The 26,952-nt window shown below is 47.1% G+C and overlaps 1 protein-coding gene across 1 annotated transcript in view; it reads right to left on the bottom strand.

Annotated features, from left to right (window-relative positions):
• The window catches only part of KSR2 (kinase suppressor of ras 2), a 400,863-nt gene that overhangs the window by 299,216 nt on the left and 74,695 nt on the right, over positions 1-26,952 (bottom strand). The window contains exons 2-3 of the mRNA XM_060119067.1: positions 22,355-22,495; positions 18,391-18,541 (exon numbers count right to left, since the gene is read on the bottom strand). Of these exons, the coding sequence (XP_059975050.1) occupies positions 18,391-18,541; positions 22,355-22,495 (292 nt within the window). The remainder of the gene's footprint in view (positions 1-18,390; positions 18,542-22,354; positions 22,496-26,952) is intronic.

Genomic DNA, 26,952 nt, shown 5'->3' with positions numbered 1-26,952 from the left:
AACCCGGTCACTGGTTCTGCTCCAACCGACTCCCAGGGCATCAAACCACCCGCCGGCGATACCTGGGCCAACAGGTCACTGTCGCCCAATGAGTTCATGTTCCTCAAAACTCACGTCTAAGCAGACCTGACCGAGTCCAGGTGACCTTGGCCGAGCCACTTCTGTAGAGCACCTGGGTTCTCAATCAATGCCACTCCCTTCCCGTCTCTCCTCAGGGCCTGGGGCGTGGCATAAAGCAGTGGTTACATGCCAAACTCCCAAGTGCAAGGCCGGCTTCGTGACTTGCCTATGCTGTGCAGCCTTGGCTACGTTCATCCACCTCTCTGAACTCCATCTCCTCCCTTTTCACAGGGCAGCCCTGACCGTACACAGTTGTTACAAGGATAACGCATCATGGAAAATCCTTTCATAAGATGTGTCTAGCACATCGTAAGTATGGAGCGACGCCTTGGACACAGTAGGGAAGAGCAAACATCTATGCAGAGTGAGACACCCGAGGCATGGGGGCATTTTAAATCCTCCCTTTCCACATTCATTGGCACCATGAATATTTGGAAAACTTCACTGGACAGCAAGCCCTTCCTTCATAACGAAACCTCTAATCTCTTCCGTCCCAATCTTTTCGGGCCCAAACTTGATGTCATAATTCCCCTTTGCCAAAAGCCCAGTGTCTCCTCATAAAATTGGCATCACCCAATGAAAGGCCTTGCCAAATAAAGCCCATGGCCAGGGCTTAGGAGGAATTTAACTTAAAATCCTCTTTCACCTTCTGGTCATGGGTACAGGGATCAAAGGAAAGTGGATGGAGCTGGTCACGTCCTGGCGTTTTCTGTACGTACAACATCCTGCTTTCCAAAAACAGAACATGCACATGACTGACTTTGGCACTGAAAGTCTTCAGGCAGCGTTCACAATACAAAATGGTCCAGAAAGATACTGTCCCAAAAATGGTCCAAAAAGATACTGAAAAAAAAAATTTTTTTTTTGAGCTAGGATGATTTGACAGAAAAACAAAACAAAAACACCCTGAGCAGATTTGAGAGTTGGCATCTGGTGGGCAATAAAACAAAATAATCAACACAGGAAGCCAGCGAAGAAGCCCAAACACAGCCTGTCATGCTCGGAACTCAGTGTCGCTGTTCCTTCCTCTAGAAAGTTCCCCGGAACTCGCTGGGGCTGCGTTCGGCCCCTCCCCCGGGGTTCTCCCAGCCCCTGAGCTTCCCTGAGTAATGACAGAGAAGATAATCAGACTAATCCCCAGTAGCGAGCACATCCAGAGCTGAGAGCAAATAATGGGAAGAAGCCAGTCCCAGAAAGAGTGTCACAGGCAGAAGAGACGAGTACAAAGATGGGAACTAGTTCTTATGTTCAAAGAATCCCCAGAGGTGTCTCTGAGCTGATACGGGCATCAATGCAAGCATAACAATCACAGCCAGAAGCCACGGTGTGGACTACACAGCTGTCGGTGAGGGTGGGGATGTGGTTACTGCCGTCAGCTCACTGGCCCAGCATGAAGGTCAAACCTGAGATACAGAAGCACGGGGGAAGGGTTTATTGCCCGTCCGTCCTGTCCCCAGGCTCAGGGAGGTCACGTGGCTGGTCCAGGCTCTCCCGGCTGAAGAAGTCAGGGCATGGAGAGCTGTTTACCTCCAAAAGTGATGGAAGTTTTAACTAGGTCTCTGGGGAGAGAGGGAAGGATTATGCATGTGAGAGTGAGCACGCGCCTGCGTGCGTGCATGTGCATGCGTGCGTGCGTGTGTGTGTGTGTGTGTGTGTGTGTGTCTGTGCTGGAGGGAGGATGGTACATCAAGGCTCCTAGCTTTCATCTGGTTCCTGAAAATTTGACTAAAGACCCCTGGGAAAACGACACTCTGGGCATGATAAGCCAAAGTCCGACTCAGTTACGGGTTTCTGTGCTTTTATAGACCCTCGGTCTTCACAAACTTTCCAGGCTTTCGTCTGGCCTCAGGACACTTCACTCGTCATCATCGTTGTCATCCTCGTCATCATCACCGTCCAAGCAGGAGCATCATCAGCTGGGCGAAGCCTGCAGCGCCTCGGAGAAGTCCAGACAGTGGTTCTCCACCGGGCACACCTGAGGATGCCTGGAGGCATGTTTGATTTCCCGGTGGAGGCGGGGGTTGGGGACGGATGCTACTGGCATCAAAGCTACTGGTATAGGGCTTCCCTGGTGGCGCAGTGGTTGAGAATCTGCCTGCCAATGCAGAGGACACAGGTTCGAGCCCTGGTCTGGGAAGATCCCACATGCCACGGAGCAGCTGGGCCCGTGAGCCACAGCTACTGAGCCTGCGCTCCGCAACAAGAGAGGCCGCAACAGTGAGAGGCCCGCGCACCACGATGAAGAGTGGCACCCACTCGCCGCAACTAGAGAAAGCCCTTGCACAGAAAGGAAGACCCAACACAGCCAAATAAATAAATAAATTAAAAAAAAAAAAAAAAAAAAAAAAAAAAAAAGCTACTGGTATAGCAGGATGCTGCTCAACAGCCTACAATGCACTGGACAGCCCGACCACAAAGAATCATCCAGCCGGAAGCGTCAACAGTGCCAAGGCTGAGAAACCCCGAGCTGCCCTTTACATGCTATCACTGAGGAGCCCAAGGAAACCTGCTGCCTGGGGCCTGAGGTGTGGTGACCCGACATCCGATGGGATGAACAACGATCATTGTTCTTAAGCACATCACCCCCACCCCGGACTCGGAGACAGTCCACAGTGAGGAAGGACCTCGTGGAAACCGATGGATCCCCTGCCTAAAAGCCCTTTAGTCCAGAATCTTGTTCCCTTTGGGGAAATAAATATAGTCCTACGGTTCTATAAAAGATGATGGAAACTTTTCCAACCTCTCAAATGTATTAAAGGAAAGATGTGATGAGTTGTTATCCTTTTTCTAATCCAAAATCATAAAAGGGCTGCACTGCCCGCCCCCCATCCATGGGGCATTAGCTCTGGCAAATTCGGGGGCTTGACCGAAGTCCTGGCATGACCCTCGGCTGCCCACGCCCATTGGGGAGTGGGCTTTACCAGCTCTGGGGCCCTCGGACCATTCCGCTCTGGAGGAGTCTGCCTTCGAGAAGCAGGCTGGAGGCAGAACAGGGGAGCAGAGAGAGAGACCTTTGGCTTGGCCCATTCACTTGGTTCATCTGATTCCCAGTTCACACCAGCCAAAAGGACCAAAGCACGGCTCTGCTCAGGTAGCAGAGGTAGCCCGACACGGGCTATCTCTCATCTCATCTGCTCCGTGCATCAACCATGAGACGGCCAGGCACTTTCATGCCTGTTTCAAAGACAGGGGCTCTGACAGGGAAAGGGCTGAACCAGCTTCACTACAGTCCAGTGGCCCAGCCAGGATGCACATGCCAGTCTCAGAACTCACACACCCTCCCAACTGTGCCACAAACTGGCCGGGCCAGCTGGAAAAAGAACCCAGGAGCTCAGCCCCTTGCCAACTGTAGCCTATGTCTTTTTTATCTCTGTGCCCCAGTGCCGGGCACGTGGCAAAGGCCAAGGCAGTGATTTCAATCAAAGCATGTCTTGCTGCTTCTCACAGCCATCCTGTTGACAGCCTCCAGGAGGCCCCCATGCGGCTGGAATTACCCCATGTCTGGACCCATGCTCTTCCAGACGTCTCCCAAGGGAATGAAGCCACTGTCCCTTCCGAGCTCCCTTTGCGTCTCCACGAGTCATTATTTGAAGGCTACGTTTCAAGCTTCCTCCTTTACAGATCATCTTCTTCTCTTAACTGGTTTCTCAGTGTAGCAGGGAGACGGAGGTAAGAGCTTCAGTGACATGAGTGCTGTGACAGCAAGACCCCCATCTGAGCGACTGGAGGCAGGCAGGAACCAGGAGCTGCTCCGATGCTGTGCAGCTCATGTAAGGCCAGCCAGGAAAAGAGATTGAAGTTCCCCCTGGTTCTCAGCCTGACCAGATGCTCTCTCTATAACAGGGAATTCAGCCTACATTGTTCCCTGCCGTAGATGGGTCAAGCCCTTCTCCTCTCAGGAACTCCTTTTTCCCTATTTGAAAGTTGAGGTGATTAGACCGAGCTTCTTTCCAGTTTGCACCTTAATGTAGATCTTTTTTTCTGTGGCACTTGAGCAAATTCTTTGGCGTCTCAGCTAAAAGAAGATTATCAGGCAGCGCCCCCTGGTGGTCGTCAAGAATCATCACATAGTGGCCCCGGTCAGATGGCGTCCAAGGCAATAAATACTGGGAGGAAAAAGCAGCCAAGTGTTTGCAGCCAACCAGCTATTTGACCCCAACTTCTTCCAGCAAGGAGCCTAGGGTTTAGAGCAAAAATACAGCCTGCCACTCAGTCCCTCCGCCTTCCATGACAATGAAGGCAGAAGGTTTTTAGAAGTTAGAGCTTGAAAAACAATCTGTCACCATCACCCAGGGTATCCTGGTACCCGATTACAAAGCTTGTCCGCCTCATTTCTCCTCCACAAAGTACCAGACGGAGAAGGGAAAAACAAAAGCGCTAAAGAAAGATGATCAGATGATGGGGCTAAACCGACCTCTGTTCCCAAGGACAGGGCTGAGGTGGGGGTGGGACACATCAACAGGTCTGTGTCACTGGGGGAAGGGAGGCATTTCGGGTTTCCTTTCCCAAGCAGGGAGATCTGGAGTGCAGGCACCCCCGAATTCAGGATCCTATTGGGATGGTGTGACACATTCCCCAAAGAGAACCACAGACCCCCCTAAATGAGAGTGACCCTCCGGGGGCACCATCCAGGCAGCACTCAAGAGATAATGAGATGTGATCCCCATCCCCCAAAAAACTCACAGTCTGGTGGGAAACGGACAAGAAAAGTCGGTACACGGGACGCTGCAAGAAACACTAGAAAGCGCGTGTTTCTAGTGAGTCCGGCGTGGGTTTGAGTGCAGGCTCTACCCTGTAGCAGCTGTGTGACCCCGAGCAAGTTACTTAATCTCTCTGGGGCCTGTCCATCCTCCCTGCCTTTACTTCCTTCCCCTGAGGCTTTAGTGTAGTAAGTGCTCGATAAAGGGCAGCTCCAGGTAATGCTGTACCACTGTGCAAATAGTAATCCACCCTCATCGAAGAGCTCTCCGCTGTCAATGTCCCCCAGTCTCATCGTGTACTTACATCCCTCCTCCCAGAGGAAGTTCTTCCTAACATCAGACTGAGATCTCTCCTGCCTTAGAGCATCTGAGTATTTGTTTTAGCCAACACTCAGTATTTCTTGCTTGGTCTTTTACAACAAGGGTCAGCAAAACTTTTTCTGTAAAAAGCCAGGTAGTAAATATTTTAGGCTTTCTGGGCCATACGGTCTCCGTTCTGCTGTTGCCGTGTGAAAACAGCCATAGACAGTATAATATGTTATCAACAAAAAATTAATCCATCCATCTACGAAAGAAATGGAAAATTTTATTCGAGACAAATTGAGGATTGTAACACAGGAATGGCATCTTGGAAAGCTCCAAGAACTGTTCTGCCCATTAGAAGTCAAGGTACAGTTATATAAGTTTTTGAGACAGAGGGCTGTACGTTAAATGACGTACTGTTGACAGGGTGCGCGATCCAGCTCTAAGCGTCATCGTGGCCTCTTACAAGATCAAAAAGGAATGTTATCTTTAATTTTTTATATTTAAATTTTTCTTGTCTTGCCATTAAATGTGAATTTTATTTCACAATGTCAACAAATGGGTGTGGCGGTGTTCCAATAAAACTTTATTTTAAAAGCAGGCAGAGGGCCGAATTTGGCCAGTGGGCTATACTTCACTGACCCCTGATTTAGAGAGAATTCTCTCTCATTATCTGTTTGTTATCTCCACCACACAAGCCAACCAGTGATATAGACAGAAACTACTCTCTATTTCTCACTTCTCTCTCCTGGGGCAAATCTAGAAATGCTTCAACCTCCCCCTCAATGATACTTCTGCTACTGTGCTAAGTACTCTATAGAAAACAAAAGAAGCAAAAAAAAAAAAAAAAAGAGTCTGTGGTCAGCCCGAGCTCAAATCCTGGCACCCTACAATTCACTGCACGTGACCTTGGGTCACTAGGCTCACCTCCCTGCACCTTAGTTCTCTTATCTGAAAACTGGGGACTACAACAGTCCCTATCTCATGGGCAAGTTCTGAAGACTGAGTGAAGTTACCCTTAAAATCAGCTAAGAACAGTACCTGATACAGAGCATACTTTTAATAATTAATTGTTATTTTTGTGATGGCTCCTGCTATCCAGGAATTTCTAACCTGATATGGGAGATTTATATATCAGAACAACTACAAGAGAACTGCAGGATGAATAACACAAGAGTGGAGCAGGGGCAATCTAGGCAGCCTTCCCAGCAGTGGTGGCATTTAAGTTGCATTTTAGAGCATCGTCAAGAATTGTCTAAGCCACAGGGAATTTAACTTCAGGAAGATGCAGCAGGAAGTTTGCCCTTTTGAACAGGTGCAAAGAAGGGGGTTAATCAATGAGGAAATCATAGAAATAACAAAAGGGGTGGGTACAGAAAAAGGTAAACAAACTGGGTTCAAGGAAGAACTTTTTTCCTTCTATTTTTTTGCTTGTTTGTTTAAATTACATCATTGCTTGTTCCTTGCCCAGAAAGATAGAAAGTGCAGATAAGCAAAACAGAAATAATATCACCTTACTCCAAAAACAACTATGGTAAATATCCAAGTGTATTTCCTTCCAGACTTTTTCTTCCTATGGATCCATTTTTAAAATACTAACTAGCATGCAAATTATGGTCAAAACAAAGCCTTTTTTTTTTCCTTCCCCAAACAATAGACTGGATACTTCTCATATAAGATTGTAAGTCAGTAATCAGCAAAATAAGTAAACCATGCAAAAAAAAAAACAAAAAAAAACAACTGAGTGAAAAGTGTGACTATTATGAACTGGACCCTGCTCGTAGTTTCCAGCAATGCAGTGTCACAGTGTTGGGACATTTTAGGGGGAGGGGAAAATAACTTGGTTCAAATAACAACACAAGGTAATAACATTTCTCTCCATCCTCCCTGCCCTCCCTGCTTTCCTCCTGCACATTTACTGAACTTTTCAAACACACTCATATGGCCAAGGACGCCTCCCGTTCTCTCTTAGGACCACGGCTGAGAAGGGCAGAAACAGTCACCAAGAAAGACTCAACCCTGCCAGGAGAAGGAAGAGCCTCCCTGGACTCAGAAGCAGATCAAGGGGCTTCTGAGCTTTCCCAGCCACACCCAGCTTGGGGCAGCGCCCGGCTCTCCAGTTCGAGGATTCCACCTGGAGGGGAAACATGGCCACCACCACCATCCCCCAACGGCATACAGCAGAAAGGGCTCTGCGCTGAGAATCAGGAATGGGACATCGCAGTTCCAATTCCAGCTCTGTGGGACCGTGGGAGGGTCAAAGTGACCTTCTTTTGGCCTCAGTGTTCTCACCTGTGAAATGTGTACTCATCTGCCCACCACTCACAGGGTTGTGAGGATCAAATGGGGTCATCTGTATGCAGGTACTTCCTACAACAGAAGTTGCTCTGTCAACAGGCGATGTTGCTGTTACTTGGTAGTTACATCCAGGCTTTAAGTAATTTCTTTTTATCTCAAGCTCTTTTAAGCTGCTACATCCCTGCAACGCCCCCAAAGGGCAGCCACTTCAGCAGAGATAGATGGACCTCCCAAAGTTAAGGGGAAAGCTGTCCCCACCTCTCTCTCTCTCTCTCTGGTTTTTTATTTTTTATTTATTTATTTATTTATTTTGGCCGTGCCACAGAGCTTGTGGGATCTTAGTTCCCCGACCAGGGATTGAACCCGGGTCCTCGGTAGTGAGAGTGCGGAGTCCTAACCACTGGACCGCCAGGGAACTCCCTCCACCTCTCTCTAATGAGGGAGCCTCAGCTCGACAGGAGTCAGATGGACCCAGATTCAAACCCTGCCTCTGGTATTTAGTTGCTGTGTGACTCTGAGCTTCAGTTTTCTTACCAGAAAATAGAAATAATAATCACATGGACCTCGTGAGGTTGTTGAAAGGATTAAATAAGCCAGTGCTGCATGTCAATTACCCAGGACAGCTCTTGGCCCGGTAAGAGCTCAGTATGTGCTGTTACCATTACCATGGACCACCACTCATTCAATCATTCAGTAACTACTCTTTACACTCTAGTTCTGAGCCAGGCCCTGGGACAATTCCAGCACAGTGGCTCTCAAAATGCAGTCCCCAAGCCAGGAGCAGAAGCATCACCTGGGAACTTGTTAAAAATGCAATTCCTAGGTGCTGACCTGGACCAGTTGAAACGGGAACTCTGGGAGTGGAGCCCTCTGGAGGATTCTGATGCACATCCAGGTCTGAGAACCACTGTTCTAGTGAGAAGGGGTAGAGAAACAAACACTTAAAACGAAATCATTGTATCTATGATCGGGACCATGAGGAAATGAGTGGGTGACTGAGATGAAAGTGGGATCAGGAGAAGGTCTCATCTGAGCTGAAACCAAAACGACAAGGAACCAGCCAGAGGAAGATTAGAGCAGCACATTCCAGGCAGAAAGAAGGACCCATGCAAAGACTCTGAGGCAGGCCTTTCAAGGAAAAGCAGGAAGATCAGGGTAGCTGGGTGTGAAGACATCGGAAGCCTGGGAGAAGGAGCTGGGATCTGATTCTAAGCTGTAACAGTCCGCCTGGGTCTGACTTGGCTGATTGCGTGTAGTGCACATGGAACCCACAATCCTCAAACAGTTCAGCCCCTGCAGACCATATAGTACAAGTTCAGTGCCAGTTTTGCGCCCAATTCTGCTCAGCACCTGCTGGGTGCAACCACGGTGCTGATCAGAGATGACAGCGGGGAGCCAGGTTATCTTTGTTCTCATTGGGGTGGGACGGGGTCGGGGGGGGTGTGAGTGTGGTGGTTTCACAAAAGCCAGAGCTGGTTGTGTGAAGCGGCAGGTGGGCTAGACAGAGGGGCCAGAATGTGGCCTGCAAGACAGCAGAAATAGAGGCTGTATTGGGAAGGGCAGCTTAAGCCCTGGACTGGGTGCTGACCTGGGGCTCTGCTTCCGGGGCTGTAAGATAAAGGCTGGTGTGCGGGGCAGCGGGGGGCGGGGGGATGTCCTGTGCCCCAGGGAGCAGCCAGAGGCTTGTGGGGAAAATACACTGTTTCAGATTCAGCTTGGGAGGGAAGGGGCTGGGGTGGGGTGGGGGGCAGTGTGCAGAAGGAAGCTGACTTAAAAGAATAATAAGGATGGGGCTTCCCTGGTGGCGCAGTGGTTAGGAATCCGCCTGCCAATGCAGGGGACACGGGTTCGAGCCCTGGTCTGGGAAGATCCCACGTGCCGTGGAGCAACTAAGCCTGTGCGCCACAACTACTGAGCCTGCGCTCTAGAGCCCGCGAACCACAACTACTGAGCATGCGTGCCACAACTACTGAAGCCCACGTGCCTAGAGTCCGTGCTCCGTGACAAGAGAAGCCACCACAATGAGAAGTCCGCGCACCGCAATGAAGAGTAGCCCCCGCTCACCGCAAGTAGAGAAAGCCCGCACGCAGCAACAAAGACCCAACACAGCCATAAATAAATAAATAAATAAATAAATAAATAAATAATAAGGATAATCATAGCTATCATATATTAAGCACTTGATTTGCCAGACATCAGGCTAAGTGTTTATATTAACTCTTTTCTTGCAACCACGCCATGAGGAAGATATTATCAGCATGCCCATTTTGCAGATGAGGAAAGTGAGGTAGAGTTAAATAGATAGGGAGGGTTGAGGCCGACCCCAAGGGAAGCAGAGCTAAGATGAAGGAGGAGGGAGAGAGACTGACTGATGGATTGAACTTTGCCTAAAGCCAGCTCCATCCATCTTTGCCTTATGAGTGAAGTGAAATCAAATCAAGACGATTCCCTTCTTCAAACCCCGTCCAACAGCCTCCCATTCTGCTTTTCCTGACATGGCTCTGAGGCTCCCCAGGAGCTGGTCCCCGCCTGCACCTCCACCTGCACCTTCTCCCTGCCACCCCTGCTCCCTGCGCTGTACTAGCCTATTGTCGACTTGGCTAGGCTGGTACCACGTTTCCAGAATCCTGTTCTCTGTGGCTTCAGGTCAGAGTTGGCCAAAATTGAACACGTACCAGACTAGGGCAGAGAAAGTGAAGCAGCATCCGTCTTGCTCTGAAGGGTGGCAAGGGCAGCAGGCGGCAGGTGCGGAAGATGGAGTTCATCCTCCATTTTCCCTGCTCCACGGCCAACTTTCCTTCCTGACGTGGACCCTGGTGATCAACGGTGACCTCGGGTCCACCACCAGACACTTCCTGCAAACTCACAGAGGCGATAGCTCCAAAGAACCAATAACCTTCCACTGGCATCTGCACCAGCCCCTCTTCATGGTCCCCCTGCAACAGCTGGACATGCTGCTTCCAGAAGTTCCCAACAACCCAGGCTGGCTTCCCTTATCAGGGCAGGTTAGAGGCTTTGCTCTGAACCTCCAGTTAGTCCTTTCAAACTTTTACTTCCCCAGCTCCTCCTACCGTTGTATAAGGTCTGCACTCCTATGATGAATTCTTTTTTCCATTACCCTCAGAGCGGTTCTGCTCCCTGATTGACCCCTCACTGATACAGTCACCAGCAAAAGCAATACTGTACCTGTTCCAGGACTAGCTTCTAAGGCAACTGGTGGCTTCCAATTCCTGCCTCTTGGAATGCTCACTCCAACATAAGAAGCCCAAGCCACACGCAACATGTGGGTGCCCCATAAACAGCCCAGGCTGAACTCCCATCCAACAAGCAGTGTCAACTGCCATCCACGCACATGTACCATCTTGAACGTTCCAGCCCAGTCAAGCCCGTAACACACGCAACCAAAGAACCACCCAGCTGAGCCCAGCCAACCCAGGGAATCATGAAAGATAACAATGTAGGTGCTGTTTTCAGACATTAAATTGTGGAGTAGATTGTTACACAGGAATGGGTTATCAGAACACGCCCCGCGGTTCAGCCACGTGGGTCTTCTTTCTGCTTCTTAACCGTGCTTTTGAGATTTGATGACCTGTTTCTTCTGCTCAAAATGTTCTTCCCCCAGTCTTCTCATATCTGTATCTTCTTGTCATTCAAGGCTTAGTTTAAATGTCACCTCCCCAGAGAGGCTCACTGTCATGGTCAGTTCAATATGTCAACGTGGCTAAGGCACAGTCCCCAGTAATTCAAGCAATTATTAATTTATATTCCTCCTGTGAAGGTACTTTGTAGATGTGATTAAAGTCCGCAGTCAGTTGGCTCTACGTAAGGGAGATTTACCCTCGACAATCTGGAAGCGCTGGCTCAATCCACTGAAAGGCGCTAAGAGCAGGACTAAGGCTTCCCTGAAGAAAAGGAAATTCTGCCCATGGACGGCGACTTCAGCTCATGCCCAGTCGTTCCAGCCCGCCCTTCCTGACCGCCTACCCCACGGATTTCAGACCTACCCAGCCAGGCACCACAATCACATAAACCAAATCCTTGCAATGAATCTCTTAATATATTTATTCTACTGGTTCTGCTTCTCTGGTAGAGCTCTGACTGACCCTCTCTCTGTGGCCACCCCATCAAAGCTGGCCACCTAGCCACCATCGTTATCACCCTATTTTAATTCTCCACATAAAACTGATCACCATTTGCTATTTCTCTTGTGTATTGTTTCTCTCGACATATTCTAAAAAAGTGCCGTCCAACAGAACTTTCTGTGATGATGGAAACGACCTAGAACCGTGCCAATAGGGTAGCCACTAGACACAGGTGGCTATGGATCACTTGAAGTGCGGCTAGTGCCATGGAAGAGATGAAATTTTAATTTTATCTCACTTCAATGAACATAAGTTTAATTCACCACATGAGCCTAGTGGCCGCCATATTGGACAGCTCGGGTCTGGAACACAAGGTCCGCGGGAGCTGACTGGCCTTGCCCGCCACTGTGTCCCTAGTCCCCCACCGAGACCGAAACAAAGGATGTTCAATCGAAATTTATACTGAATGAATGAGCCATGTCTGCGGAAGGGTAATCACATCAGGTTTCCGTCGCTTGCAATCAGGAGTCCTAACGCGGAGTCACGCTGTGTAAGGGATTCCTGAGAACCCACAGAACAGGATGCTGGAGAACGGATGAGGACATGGCGCTGGAACACACCAGACACGGCGGGCTGTGGAAGGGGCGGCTCTTCCTCCGCCACCCAGCCCAGCCCTCCCGAAGTTAGAAGCAACTGGAACAATAGGGCAATCAAGACGACTCCTACTCTCTGTTCCCGTGGAAGGAAGGCTAGAGTGGAAGGCGGGGTTCTGGTGGGCTTCATTCAATACGCAAACTGCGGAGATACCAGAGAGCATCTGAGGCTGTCCTATTTCGGGGCCACTCTGCATCCTGTTTTTCTCCTGGCTGCCAGTTCCCTGCTCCCCCACCCACCCCCGAAACTCAAGAGGAGGAGCTGGAGGGGGGCTCAACAAAGCAAGCTCCCAGGGCACCTGTCTGCTAGTGGCACCCTGGGCTCCTCTGACGCTTCCTGGCATCTCACTCCAAGCCACCCACCCACTCTGCAGCCAGAGTGTTGGTTTGGAAACTGGACAAGTAATCCAGGCATCTTCTACTCAAAACCCTGCCATGCAAGCTCTGTGCCATGGTCCACCGTGGCGGCTGGCCCCGCCCCCTGTCTGATGCCAGCTCCCACCTCTCTGCCCAACATTCCCAGTGGGCCAGCCACACTGGTCTCTCCACGCCTGGGATGCTCCGAGCTCCCTTGCGGAAGCAATGCACTTCGAAGTGCTCCCCCCACCCCCCGGTCATTAGGAGACCTCCCCCTCCTCCTCTTGGTCTCAGCTCTACCCTGAAGCCCCAAGAAGGTCGTCAGGCCCTGGAACCCAGCACAGTACCAAATGTGTAGTGAGTGCTTGATACATGTGTATAGGAGGGAGGGGTGGGAGAGAGGGAGGGAGAAAAGCAGGGTCTTCCATTACATTGAACCTGGGTTTTTCCTTCGGAAAGTGAAGATACAAATGACCACACGTTAGTAAGCTAAAAATAATCAAAAAGCCAAGAAACAGAATAGAGAGAAAGAGCAAACATCAGAAAAGAGAAAGTCACGGCAACAGCACTCTGATACCTGAGCTATGCCCCCACCAGCTTCTCCTCTGCTAAGGTAGCTGTGACCCAGGACAGGAAGGCTCAGGAAGGGAGCCCGTGGTCTTCATACCTGAGGTCTCCAGCCTTGGAGCGCTCCACAGCACTTATTCTAACACATTTCCTAATGTACATGCTTATTATGATATAATTTATTGCCTGCCTCCCCCACTAGAATGTAAACTCCATAAGGACAGACATCTAAGCATACATTTTCAGAGATTAGAACAGTGCCTGGCATACTGTAGGCTTTCGATAAACTTTGTTAAATGAGGGAATGAATGTTTGTGGTTTCAGGCCATAGCTGACACGATAAGGAACGGTTCGGATATCCTGGCTTCGGGGTCCCTGGAGCTTGTTGAAGGAATGATTGCACATTCTTTGGTGTCAGGCTAAGGCTGACCTAACTAGCTGGGAGAAGAGATGAAAAGGTTAAGCTTTCCTATCTTTGGGGTTCCTCGGGCACTGGGAACTAAGGATAGTCCCAAAACCCAAGGAGAAAACTAAGATTAGAGTTAACAACTCTAAAATCAAGCTGCCCCTATGCTCTAAGAAACAGAGAGACTGAGATTACATGCATTCTTGGCCAGAGATAAAGCTTCCTTGTCTCCATATGTTTGGTTTCCATATGAGTTTCTCATCACAACTTGTATTCCTTCAGTCCCTCAACAAACGTTCACTGAGTCCCCACTACACACCAGAATTTAAAATATCTGATTTTATCACTGTAGGAGACTCCAGCTTTCTGGCTGAGAGCTGGGAATACCAAGCTCAAGAAACAAGAGTCTGGTGCGAAAGACACTTGTTTTTTTCCCTATTAGGATAACATTTTTGGTTAAGGTGAAGGGCAGGAAATGACAGGAACCAGCCAGCTCCCAAGATAGTTCGAAGCTTCAAGAAACCAATGATAATTTTTGAGCGAAGAGAATTTAAAGCAAGAATCCTTTGAGGATGGCTCACTGCTTCCCCCTGGTGGAGATCAGGAGCAAGCATGTCAGGCGGCTTTCCCAAAAAACTTTTCATTCAACAAATACCGTATGCTAACACATATATATGGAATTAAAAAAAAAAAAATGTCATGAAGAACCTAGGGGTAAAACGGGAATAAAGACACAGACCTACTTGAGAATGGACTTGAGGATATGGGGAGGGGGAAGTGTGAGCTGTGACAAAGCGAAAGAGAGGCATGGACATATATACACTACCAAACGTGAGGTAGATAGATAGTGGGAAGCAGCCGCTGAGCACGGGGAGATCAGCTCGGTGCTTTGTGACTGCCTGGAGGGGTGGGATGGGGAGAGTGGGAGGGAGGGAGATGCATGAGGGAAGGGATGTAGGAACGGATGTATATGTATGACTGATTCACTTTGTTATAAAGCAGAAACTAATTTAAAAAAATTAAAAAAAAAAACAAAGTGCAGAAGCTTCGAGGCAGGAGTTGGGCCTGAGAATAAACAGGGATTCACCAGGAGGACAAAGGGGAATGGAATTCTAGGCAGGGGGGTGAGTACCAAGAGGCAAAATCCATGTCTGATCTAGGAAACCCTAAGTAACTAATAGATTAATTGGATATTTAGGGCTTGCGGGGGAAATGTGAACAGTGGGCTTCCAAATGGGAGCCAGATCCTAAGGTGCTTTGCAATCTATAAGAAAGACTGTCCATTAAGGCACTGGGGAGTTTTCCTGGGCTACATGAGCAGGAAGGTGTATTGATTCAGAGATATTTATTGAGTCCCTCCTATGGGCTAGATATGTAGCTGGGAATAAAATGGTGAATAAAAACAGGTATGATCCCTGCCTTCTTGCAGCTTTAAGGCTACTAAGGAAGAGAGGTATCCATTAAAAAACAAAAAAAACCCCAAAAAAACAAAAAAAAACACTCCTTAAAAACGTTTAAATTGGGCTTCCCTGGTGGTGCAGTGGTTGAGAGTCCGCCTGCCGATGCAGGGGACACGGGTTCATGCCCCGGTCCGGGAAGATCCCACGGGCCGCGGAGCGGCTGAGCCCGTGAGCCATGGTCGCTGAGCCTGCGCGTCCGGAGCCTGTGCTCCGCAACGGGAGAGGCCACAACAGTGAGAGGCCCGCATACCGCAAAAAAAAAAAGTTTAAATTAAACTTAAAATGAGAAGAGTGGCACCATAACAGCGAGGAAAGGCAGGTAGAGCACGATTTTAAGGAGACTCAGAGCTGAGTGGATAGTGCTTTACTGAGCTGAGGTTCTCTCCAAGCTGACCCTGGTGCTGGAGGAATCTGGGCACGAGCACAGCCCTTGGTCACTGCTTTCAAGGTCCCAGTGGCTCAAAGGGTGGCATCCGAGGTAGGACATCGTCAAAGGAATCTCAGCTGCTTAGCAAGGGTTGGTGGTGGTGGGAGGATTGATTATATCAGTGTTCTTTTCAAACTGTGGCTCACAGTCCAAAAGTGGGGTGTGAAATCAAAGTGGTGGATCATCACCAGCATTTGGCAAATGATATGGAATAAAATAGAAAAAAGTGTATAAAATATCACGTATAGTAAGAATGAGTATTGTTTCATGAAACTCCTTTTAGTTGTGTATGTGAATGTGTGCATGCGTGTGTATTTGTGTATGTGTGTGTGTGTACAGGGTTGCAATATAAATCATATTTGTTACTGTGTATCTAGATTAAAAAAATTTTGCAAAATACCCGATTAGAGGCCTTCTCAAGGTCTCACCAAGCCCAGGATGTTACAAAGGATGATGCCCCGCCTATGGAGAGGTGACATAAACCCCTCTCCCAGGAAGAACTGGGGTCCAGCTCATTCATGAGAACTTTTCCGAACTCAGTAGCACAACTCTGAAGAGAAGATATTAACTCTGAAAAGCAATTAAGAGCCTAACCTCACGGATGGACCTAGAGTCTGTCATACAGAGTGAAGTGAGCCAGAAAGAGAGAAACAAATACCGTATGCTAACACATATATATGGAATCTAAAACAACAACAACAAAAAAAATGGTTCTGAAGAACCTAGGGGCAGGACAGGAATAAAGACACAGACGTAGAGAATGGACTTGAGGACACGGGGAGGGGGAAGGGTAAGCTGGGATGAAGTGAGAGAGTGGCATGGACATATATACACTACCAGATGTAAAACAGATAGCTAGTGGGAAGCAGCCACATAGCACAGGGAGATCAGCTCTGTGCGTTGTGACCACCTAGAGGGGTGGGATAGGAAGGGTGGGAGGGAGATGCAAGAGGGAGGGGATATGGGGACATATGTATATGTATAGCTGATTCACTTTTTTATAAAGCAGAAATTAACACACCATTGTAAAGCAGTCATACTCCAATAAAGATGTTTAAAAAAAACAAACAAACAAACAAATTTTAAAAAAGAACCTAACCTCAAATGCTCACTCTCATGCATTGTGGGGGACGGTGGGAGGGAGAGGCATAAATTGGTACGAATTTTTGGAAAGCCATATGGCGACATTCACCAGAAGTCTTAAAATATGTAAACACTTTGCTGCAGGAACTCCACTCCTATGAATTCACACTACAGGGATCGCCAAGGATGTACCCAAAGTTAACACTCAAAGTTGTTCACTGCAGCAATGCTTATAACAGGAAAAAAAAAATGGATACAACCTACATTTCTAGAAATAGGAGGCTGGTGGAATAAATGGTGGCAGATTTCAGGCGTTAAAAAGGAGCAGGAAATACATTTATTGACAAAGGAAGATGTTTATGATATAACATTGTAATTCAGTGCAATTTTTTAAAGGTGAGAAAATGGCCAGCTGCTTCTCACAGTAGGTAGAGAGAAGAAGTCTCCTTGAAGCAGGTTTTGTCTGCACTGAGTGAGAGGCCTTTTTTAACTATGAGAATATTAGGTAAGTCAATAGCATTGTACTAGAGTGAAGAATAACATGACCTGTATAGCTAGTCAACCAGGGGTAATTCTGTACCCTCCCTGGAACATTTAGAAACATCTGGAGACATTCCTGTTTGTCATGACAGGGATGGGGCAGGGGTGCTACTGGTATCTAGCGTTACCTCTACTGGTAGATGCCAGGAATGCTACCAGTCACCTTCAGTGACAGAAGAGCCCCCAATTCAGGGCTATTTGATGATGATCGTAGCCATCATTAGAGTCTGCTAGCAAGAAAGAATCCAAAAGGGCATGCATGGGGGAGCTGGGCCAATGACCTGTTTCAAACATGTTCTTTTTTGTCCACTTCCGTACGCCCAGCCCTGCTGGCACACATAATCACTCCATAAATACTCGCTGAATGTTTCATGTTGAATCCAGCTAGGGCACCTATAGATGTACAGCCACCTGACCGTTTATCAGTGCCAGACTAGTGCTCAACAGTGACTCCTTGTGGTGGGAACTGAAACAACCATGCAGGTGGACCAGTAAGCTTTTCTTTGGCTGCTTGCAGAGCTGATCCCTTAGGACTGAAAAGGCCCCAGAGATGGTGGAAAAATCATGAGGCTAGAGGAAAGCAAGAAACCTCAATCAGAATGATGTTTGGTGTCCTGCTAATCAGGGCAAACGGGTATTTGAGAAATTAATGAAAAATAGCAAAGAAAGATTACAATGTTGGACCTCAAACTGATAAAAACAAATCAGAAGTTATTTTGTTAGGTGAAAAAAGCAGGTTTCAAAATAATATGTATGGATAATCCTAGCTTCATGGTTTTATCATTTATTGTTTAGAGAAACTATACACATACTCATTTGTCAGGAAGAATTATACCAAAAATTATACCAAAATGATAACAGTCGAGGGTGGGGACTTGGGGTTTTTTAAATCTATTTTCTAATTTCTTTTACAATGAATGTATATGATTTGTGGAAAAAGAAAAATAAGAAGTTAGATGCTGAGCCAAAGTACAAAGGCACTTCCCAATGTATAAGGTAAAAAGACCCTAGGGACTTCCCTGGTGGCGCAGTGGTTGGGAGTCCGCCTGACAATGCAGGGGACACAAAGCCCTGGTCCGGGAGGATCCCACATGCCGCGGAGCAAAAAGAAAGACCCTAGTCTTTCACTCACGCCCAATATTTCCATATCTGGACCCTAATTATCCAGAACCCCATGCCCTACAACCTCAGAAGGTCTCCCTTGGGCGAGAGTAGCTGCCCCGACCACTTCTTCTGGCTCCGAATTCCAGGCCCTCTTTCCTCTGCTCATGAGCGGCACGCACCATCCAGAGCTGCCTCTGCCTCGTCCTGGCCTGCAGGTGCGGGCACGGGAACCCGGAGGAATGGCGGCAAACACGACGGGGACGCGTTTCCATCCCCCTGGGGCTGCTCACCTGACATGTGGACGTTCCGGAGGCAGGAGAGGGAGGCATTGAGGCGGGCACACTCCTCCCGGTTGGCCCCGTATTTCTCCACGGTCTCACACACCTGCTCGTCCGTCATCTCCAAGAGGTCCTCCAGACTCAGCTGGCCCGGGGTGATCTCCTAGCGGAGGGAAGAGAGAAGGAGGGTCAACAGACCGGAAGCGCCCCGAGGGGAGGCCTCCATGTCGCCCTCTAGTGGTACCTAGAGGAACGCCAGGCTCTCGGTGGATGTCGGCGTGGCATAATGGTTGGGTCTCCTCACTCCGGTCACACACGCCTGCGTTTGAATCTCAGCTTTGCCACTCATCAGCTAGATGATCCCGGGCAAATCACTTAACCTCTCTGAGACCCACTCTACTCACCTGAAAAGTGGGAATTTTAAGCTCATGTGCTCTGTAAGGTAGCAGGTATGCTTAGCACATCGTCGGAGCTCTGTAAATGGTGGCAGTTAATTACCTGTCTCCCCATGCCGTTTTTGAACTCCTTATAGGCAGGGCTCCAATTTACTCATCTTGCAAGGCCTTCCATGCCTCCTGCCTGGTTTGGACTGCAATGATTTGTCCCAAATCCAGGGTGAACTAATAAGAGCAGAGTAAACTGGACAGCCCAAGTCTCCTGATGGCTGGTCTCCTTTCCCTTTTCTTCTCTCTTTCCCAGTCATACGTTCTAGGGCTCAGATTGGGGGTTCAGGAACCTTAAGGGGAAAGGGGGGCTGGAACCCTGTGGATGGTTCAGTGCTGCCAATCAAACGGGATTTGTGTCTGAGCCCGATGGGACAGGACTTTGCAATCTAAGACAAAGTGGAGTATAGCATGGAGTGGGGAAAGGGACACCGCTGAAGAGATGGGCTGGAGGAAAGGTAGGATTGCCGGCTATAACTGTGTTGGTCAGGTGTCCCTTCACCACCGCCAGCAACCATCCCTCCCTTCCCCGAAGCAGTGTGGCCCTATATAGGACACCACAATATGAACACACCTGGAAATTGGTCAAACTTCTATATTTACGCATCTACAAAAAAACAGCCTTCACATTATAGCACTTATTGGTAACCAACATTTGACATTTATTATTATTATTACTATTATTAAAATAAGAGTTTTAGATAGCAAAGAATGGCGATTCTAAGGCAATATTGTGGAGTACTTCCGCCCTCTTGTGGCCATATCTGTGTATTACAACCAAATGAGACACCACCCTGCCCCACCCCGCCCCCGCCTTAATCTGGCAGTCAGAAAGATGAAAACTGCATCGACACAAAAATTCTATGAAAAAAAAAAAAAAAAAGCTGCCGGGCAAAAGCTGAAACCCGATCAGTGCCTCTCCAACTCACTAGGTCAGGGGCAGAGAAAGAACAAGAATGAGTCACATAGAAGCTTTCTCAAATAGGGACTGTTACAGGGAAGTCCACATTCAGAAAGGTGATGGACCAGGATCTGAAAGTATGAAATGAATTACATTTAGAAGGGATGAGTCACAACATAAAGGAATTCTCTTCTTTGCTGCAAGATTCACTTGTGCATTTTAATCCTATAATTTACCCTCCAAAATACTCAATATACACTGAAGTTTACGGTTCACACACACACACAAATCACAGAAGGAAGAATGACAGAAAAAAATGGAGAAGGCTTTAACTAGCTTGGGCCAAAAGAGGAGAGGCACTTCTGTTCGATTTATTCATAATAATAATAATAATAATAATTGAAATAGAACATTGTTTTAAGTGCTTTTCACGGATTTTCTCTAAAGGTCACAAAGGCCACATAAAGCAGGTACTTTTGCCATCATGATCAGTCTGTAACTAGGACATTGGCATTCAGAGAAGTCAGACCATCATCACCCAGGGTCACACTGTGAGTAAGTGTGAACCCAGGCAGTCTCACTTAGGAGCTTTCTCTATACTGCTGGTTCTTCCACAGAAGGGGGCTGTCTGGGAGACACACGCATGAGCTGCAGACAGAGAGTTAGAAACCCAGCTCCGTCCACACCGCCTGGTTGGTGGCCTTGGACTCGATTCTCATAGACTAAGATAAGAGCCAGAGCTCAGGCACTTGCAGGCCAGGTAAATGTAAATGAGCAAAGCTGAGAACTAGCCTGCAGAATCCTAAGGGGCAGCAGAATTCGGTTCACTGACACCAGACAGGAATTTAGGTCTGTGCGGTCAGCAATTCCGATTTTTCGAGAGAAGCCGAAGATCTGAGTTTTTTATGCAGACTCTTCCAACTTTTAAATACTGGCTCAAAAATAATTTTGAAGACAAACAAAAAATATCTGTGCGTCAGATACAAGATACAGCAGAGGGCCACTAGTTTTCAACCCCTGAAGGTTTGTCTCCGTCTTATTCGCCTCAATTGATACATAAATGGTCCCGAAAGCCTCTGAAACGTGTATGGAGCCATGCAAATAAAATGTACTGTCTGTACTTTTATGGGACCTTTCATTTTCAGGATATTCACACAAAACCGCCATCCTGGGAATGATATTAAGAAACAGAGACTCCTACACCATCTGGTGCGTATGCGCAAGATGCGGGCCGGGGGAGAGGGGAATGTGAGGGTTCTGTATCCCCAGCTCAGGACTGTTAGATGTAGCCGGTTCGGGCAAGATCACACTGGGAACAAGGTCTAAAAAAGAGAAAAGGATCTTCCAGGCCTCTTCGAGCAGGAAGCGGGGGTGCCTTGAGAAATGGCACTTGGTCCTGCAGGTGAGGGGGGGCGCCCAGAACGCCCTCTCTCCAGCTCAGGGAGGCCCCCCCAACAGGAAAACGAGGAGAAAGCACCATGCTTCCCACTTCACACTCTGGAGTCCATCTAAGCTGGGTTTTCCTGCTAGCTCCGCCCACTCACGAGCAGGGCAACTCCCTCCATCTTCTAGCCTCGGTTTCCTGCTCTGTACAATGGGGTAAAGGTCATACCTACCTCAAAAGGTCGTTGTGAGGGTCTGAACAGTCTCACGAGTTGAGATCCTGCATGTAAAACCCTCAGTACTATGCCTGGCACTGAAGATCCAATGAATGAGAGCTGATTTTATTAGGAAAGTTTCCACCCAGTCACTGAAAACAGGGGGGAACCCAAGATCCCAGAGGGTAAGAACATCTCACCATCCTTGAAACCTTAAGGATGTGATCCACTCCTGGAGAGTGGACACAAGACAACAGGTGTTCTGGTTTTGTCACTAGAAAACCTATTACTTCCAAAGCTTTCAGTAACAGCAACAACAATAATAAGTTGACATTTCCTGGGTACAATTAGGTTCCAGACTATGGGCTGAACATTTTACACAGATCCTCTCATTTTATCATGCCAACTACTTAAGAAGAGGAGACAACCATTACCCCATTGAACAGATGGGAAAACCAATGTCCTAAGTTATGCTGCCCAGTATGGTGGCCACTGGCCACATTAATGAACATTAAATACAATTAAAAATTGAGTTCCTCAGTCACATGCACTAACCACAATTCAAGTGCTCAGTAGCTACACGTGGCTGGTGGCTACCGCATCAGGCAGCACAGATATGAAATATTTCCACCACAGTAGAACATTCTGCTGGACAGCACTGGTCTAAGAGGTAAAGTGATTTGGCCCAGGAGACCGAGTCCTTAAGTGGCAGAGTTGAAAGAGGGTCTATCTGACTCTAGATCCACACTCTTTTATTTATTTATTTATTTTTGGCCACACCTCACAGCATGTGGGATCTTAGTTCCCCGATCAGGGATCGAACTTAAGCCTGGATTCTTAACCACTGGACCGCCAGGGAAGTCCCTAGAACCGCACTCTTAATGACCCCATTCAGACAGCATCAGAGATGCTCCGTGCCTTCATCCAACACGTATTTAAGTCCTACATGAGCCAGACACAGCCAAAAACCCACTGCCTGAGGGGGCTGGCTGCCGGCCAGTAAGGGGCAGAGGGCAGGGGTCGCCTCCAGTCACCTCCAGGACTTCCTTCCGCACGTCGACGATCCGGAACCAGTGCCGGAGCTGGGGGAAGCCGTCCAGCTCGGCATTGCGTTCCTGCAGGGCTACCTTCTTTTTGCAGGACAGCTGCCGGCTGAAGTACTTCACCAGCTTGCTCTGCGGAGACACAGAGAACAGAGGACATGTCTCAGAGGCACTGCCACAAGGACGAGAGGCAAGTATCTCCCCAATGTCCCCTCCGCACCCCAACTCCGTGTTTTAAAGACCGGTTCAACTGCAGTGAGACCCAGTTTCCACTCATGTCCCAACTGTGTTGGTGAAGATGGGGAAACAGGCAGGTTCCAAGATTCTGCTGGGGAGGACGGCGTGCGTTGTACCCGTGTAGTTGGGGCGGGGTTTGGACTGTATCCATCCACATCTCCACTGCACCAATCCTTTGACCTTCACAGTTGCACTTGTAGGAACTCCTCCCACAGACACCCCATCCTGTGCCAAATAACTGTGGAGAAGGATATTTCCTACAGTTCTGTTTGCAATGGCAGAAGACTGCAAACACCCTGAGGGGCCATCGGTAGGAGACTCATCATAAATGAGGACACACGCACACAGCGGACCTCTATGCAGCTGTAAAACAAAAAGGGGAAGTGTGCTGTGTACTAAGACAAGATATGCTGATAAATAAAAACAAACACTCTCTCATTCATGCGGGAAATGTTTACATTTGCGTATCTTTGTAAATGCAGACACTCTCTGGAAAGATCCCTAATCTTCCAGGGAAGGAAAGAGGGAGGGAGGGGGACAGAGGTGAGAGGAACATTTTGTTTAACCCCTTTTTTGCTGTTTCAATCTTAAGTCACATGCAAGTATTCATAAATTAACAAATACTTTTAAAGTGAGGTGGACCCCGGGACTTCCCTGGTGGTCCAGTGGTTAAGACTCCATGCTTCCACCGCTGGGGGCAAAGGTTCGATCCCTCATCCAGGAACTAAGATCCGCATGCCGCATGGTGTGGGCAAAAAATAAATTTAAAAAATAAAATAAAATGAGATGGACCTGAACCCATGCTTCTAGAGGGATGTCGTGCCATGAAAAAGGAAAGTTTTCTTTTTTATTGCCTATTGTGTAAAAACTAACAACATTAACAAAAGAAGGGCAATAGGTGTGCATGAGCAGAGAAAAAATGTGGAAGACACACCCCAGCCTGCTAAGGTGGGATGGGGAAGCTCTATAGATGGGGTGAGAAAAAAACGGTTGTATTTCTTTATATATTTTTGCTTTGTTTCAATAGTTACTCAAAGCATGTTATAATTTTTGTGATTTAAAAGCTATTTAATAAAGATAATTCAATGAAACAAAAATAAAAATCCTTAGTTATACAAATGCCTTTGACATTTTAAAGCACCTGTCAACCAATATTTATCAAGAAGGCAGTCCCGGAATTCTAGGATCACGTAATTTGGAGCAGGGCATGACAGCAGTAGGCATCTGTTTCTGTCTAGCTGGTCTCCATACAAAGACTATTTCAGCTTTCTTTTGGGGAGCCTTCCTTCTTTGGTTCCCAGTTCATATGGCTGAGGTGAAGCTGGCTTCACCCACCTACCCCACCGCCACCAGGCTGCAGGGTGGGCATGTGACCCAGGCCTGGCTGCGGCCTTTGGAGCAGGAGTAACAAGTAAGCCAGGCTGGGCCACCGAGAAACCTCCCCATCAACCCTTCCCAAGCACTCAGAGGACAGCTCCCACTTCCCACTGGAATTGTCAGGAGGGTGCCGGCAAAGCCAGGAGCTGCCTGGGCATTCCTGTTGCCATCTAGGAGAGCTCACCTGGCACTGAAGCCCACTGGAAGAAATCAGAAAACTGGTGTTTAAGTTAACGTTAATTTTATTCACCTTACTAGTAAAGAGAAAGTTGCCATTCTTTTTTTTTTTTTTAAAGGAAAAATTTTAAATTTATTTATTTTTTTGGCCGTGCTGCGCAGCATGTGGTATCTTAGTTCCCCAACCAGGGATCAAATCCGTGCCCCCTGCAGTGGAAGCATGGAGTCTTCATCACTGGACTGCCAGGGAAGTCCCAAAGTTGCCATTCTTGATAAGTCCACATTCTATTGCAATAACGGCACAAAATTCACCTTATGCTAATGTACCTAGAATGCTTTTCATTTAGAATCTCAATTTCGACTGTTAGAATAGAAAATGTCAAAAAGAATATGTTTTTTCTCTAGCTTATTTCTGAATGAATAGGGTCTGACCTACTGAGACTTCAAAGCTGAGCTCTCAACTAAGACATCTATAGAACTCTCATGTCTGTCCGTTGTTTTATTTTACGACTTGTGTTAACTATTTTGTTTATACAAGTATGGAAAACCACACAAAAGAAATAAGTACACTTTGACACGTCCCCATCATTCTTCGAGCACGTCCTTACTCTCTGACACAACAAAATTTTCTAGGGTCATCTTATTCTTTTCCTGCCCCAACCCTGGAATCCATCATTTTTCCAAGGAGTGTTGGTTCCTCTGAGCGGAATATGGTATTCAGAAGCCAAGATCTGAGTACTTGGTGAGATTATTGATACTGGGGTGTCATCATTTCCAGTCCCCTTAGTAGACAGCTTAGGCAACATATGTATGTGCAATGCATATGTGAATACGTAGATATATAAATCTGCACCTATATTTGTTATTTATATGTATTGATAACTGATACCTCTAATCCCAATCCAACACCATAGGGTTTATTCTAGCATTTTCCCTCCCCACATTTGTATCACTCTTCTCAGGCAGTGAGAAAAACAATCCTCAATATATTTATTTACTGGCTCCATCTGCTGAATTTAGCGAATTCCCTAACTCCACCAGGCCACTGCCCTGCCTGGGTGCTGCCCTCATGAACCCTGACCCCTGCTGGGCTGCCCTCTCACCCTAGTTCTGCTGCCTGCCTTGTTTTTGTTTTTGTTTTTTGCGGTACGCGGGCCTCTCACTGCTGCGGCCTCTCCCGTTGCGGAGAACAGGCTCCGGATGTGCAGGCTCAGCGGCCATGGCTCACGGGCCCAGCCGCTCCACAGCATGTGGGATCTTCCCGGACTGGGGCACGAACCCGTGTCCCCTGCATCGGCAGGCGGACTCTCAACCACTGCGCCACCAGGGAAGCCCTTGTTTTTGTTTTTGTTTTTGTTTAACTTGAAGTATAGTTGATTTACAGTGTTGTGTTAGTTTCTGGTGTACAGCAAAGTGATTCAGATACAGATATAGATAGATATAGATATGTATATATCTATCTATATATATTCTTTTTCATATTCTTTTCCATTATGGTTTATCACAGGATATTGAATATAGTTCCCTATGCTCTACAGTAGGACCTTGCTGTTCATCCATCTTGTATACAATAGTTTGCAACTGCTACTCCCAAACTCCGAATACACCCCTCCCCTACCCACCCTTGGCAACCACAAGTCTGTTCTCTATGTCTGTGAGTCTGTTTCTGTTTTGTAGATAAGTTCATTTGTGTCATATTTTAGATTTCACATATAAGTGATATCATATGGTATATGTCTTTCTCTTTCTGACTTACTTCACTTAGCATGATAATCTCTAGTTGCATACATGTAGCTTCAAATGACATTATTTCATTCTTTTTTATGGCTGAGTAGTAGTCCATTGTATATATGTACCACATCTTCTTTACCCATTCATCTGTCGATGGACATTTAAGTTGTTTCCATATCTTCGCTATTGTAAACTCTGCTGATTATGAACACTGCGGTGCATGTATCTTTTCAAATTACGGTTTTCTCTAGATACGTGCCTAGGAGTGAGATTGCTGGATCATATGGCATGCCTTGTTGTTGTTGCTGTTGTTTCAGATATTGATGTTTGCTGATGGAGTCTCAAATCCAATATCCAGGCACCACCCCCAACTCTGCTCTGGTTTCACACGTTGAGAAGCAGACGTGAGTGAAACTGATTTAATCTCGGTGTCAAATGTCCAAAATGGTCACTTCACCAGCTATATGTGGCTAACTGAACATTTAGGGTATTGCTATAGGGTGATTAAGGAATGGAATTTTAAATTTTATTTAATTTAAATTTGAAAATGGAAGCCACGTACAATATTTTTCTGTTAAACATAACCTTATCAATTTGATAGAGCTACATTTTACTTTGACATTTTAGTGTCTGAATTGAGATGTGCTGTAAGTGTAAAATACACATTGGATTTCAAAGACTTGATAGGAAAAAAATAACATAAAATATCTCATTAATATTTTTACATGGATTACATGTTTCAATGATAATATTTTGGATACATTGGGTTAGATAGAATATATTATTAAAATGAATTTCAGCTGTTTCTTTATTAATGTGGCTACTAGAAAATTTTAAATTATACATTTGGTTCACATCTGTCACCCTCATTATATTTCTAAGGGACAGTGCTGCTCTAGGGCTTTATCCTAAAGAAATAATTAAGAATATTCATGAAGTCTTGCTCCAAGTGGATAATAGCCATGAGAGATTGGAAACCATCCAACTCTTCAGTGATAAGAGCTGGTGTAAATAAATTACAATGTATTCATATAGTGGCATACCATTTAAAGATGTACAAAATATGT

Source organism: Mesoplodon densirostris, chromosome 15 (assembly GCF_025265405.1).
Source record: "Mesoplodon densirostris isolate mMesDen1 chromosome 15, mMesDen1 primary haplotype, whole genome shotgun sequence".
Classification (NCBI taxonomy): domain Eukaryota; kingdom Metazoa; phylum Chordata; class Mammalia; order Artiodactyla; family Ziphiidae; genus Mesoplodon; species Mesoplodon densirostris.
This window is presented reverse-complemented; position numbering and strand designations above follow the sequence as displayed.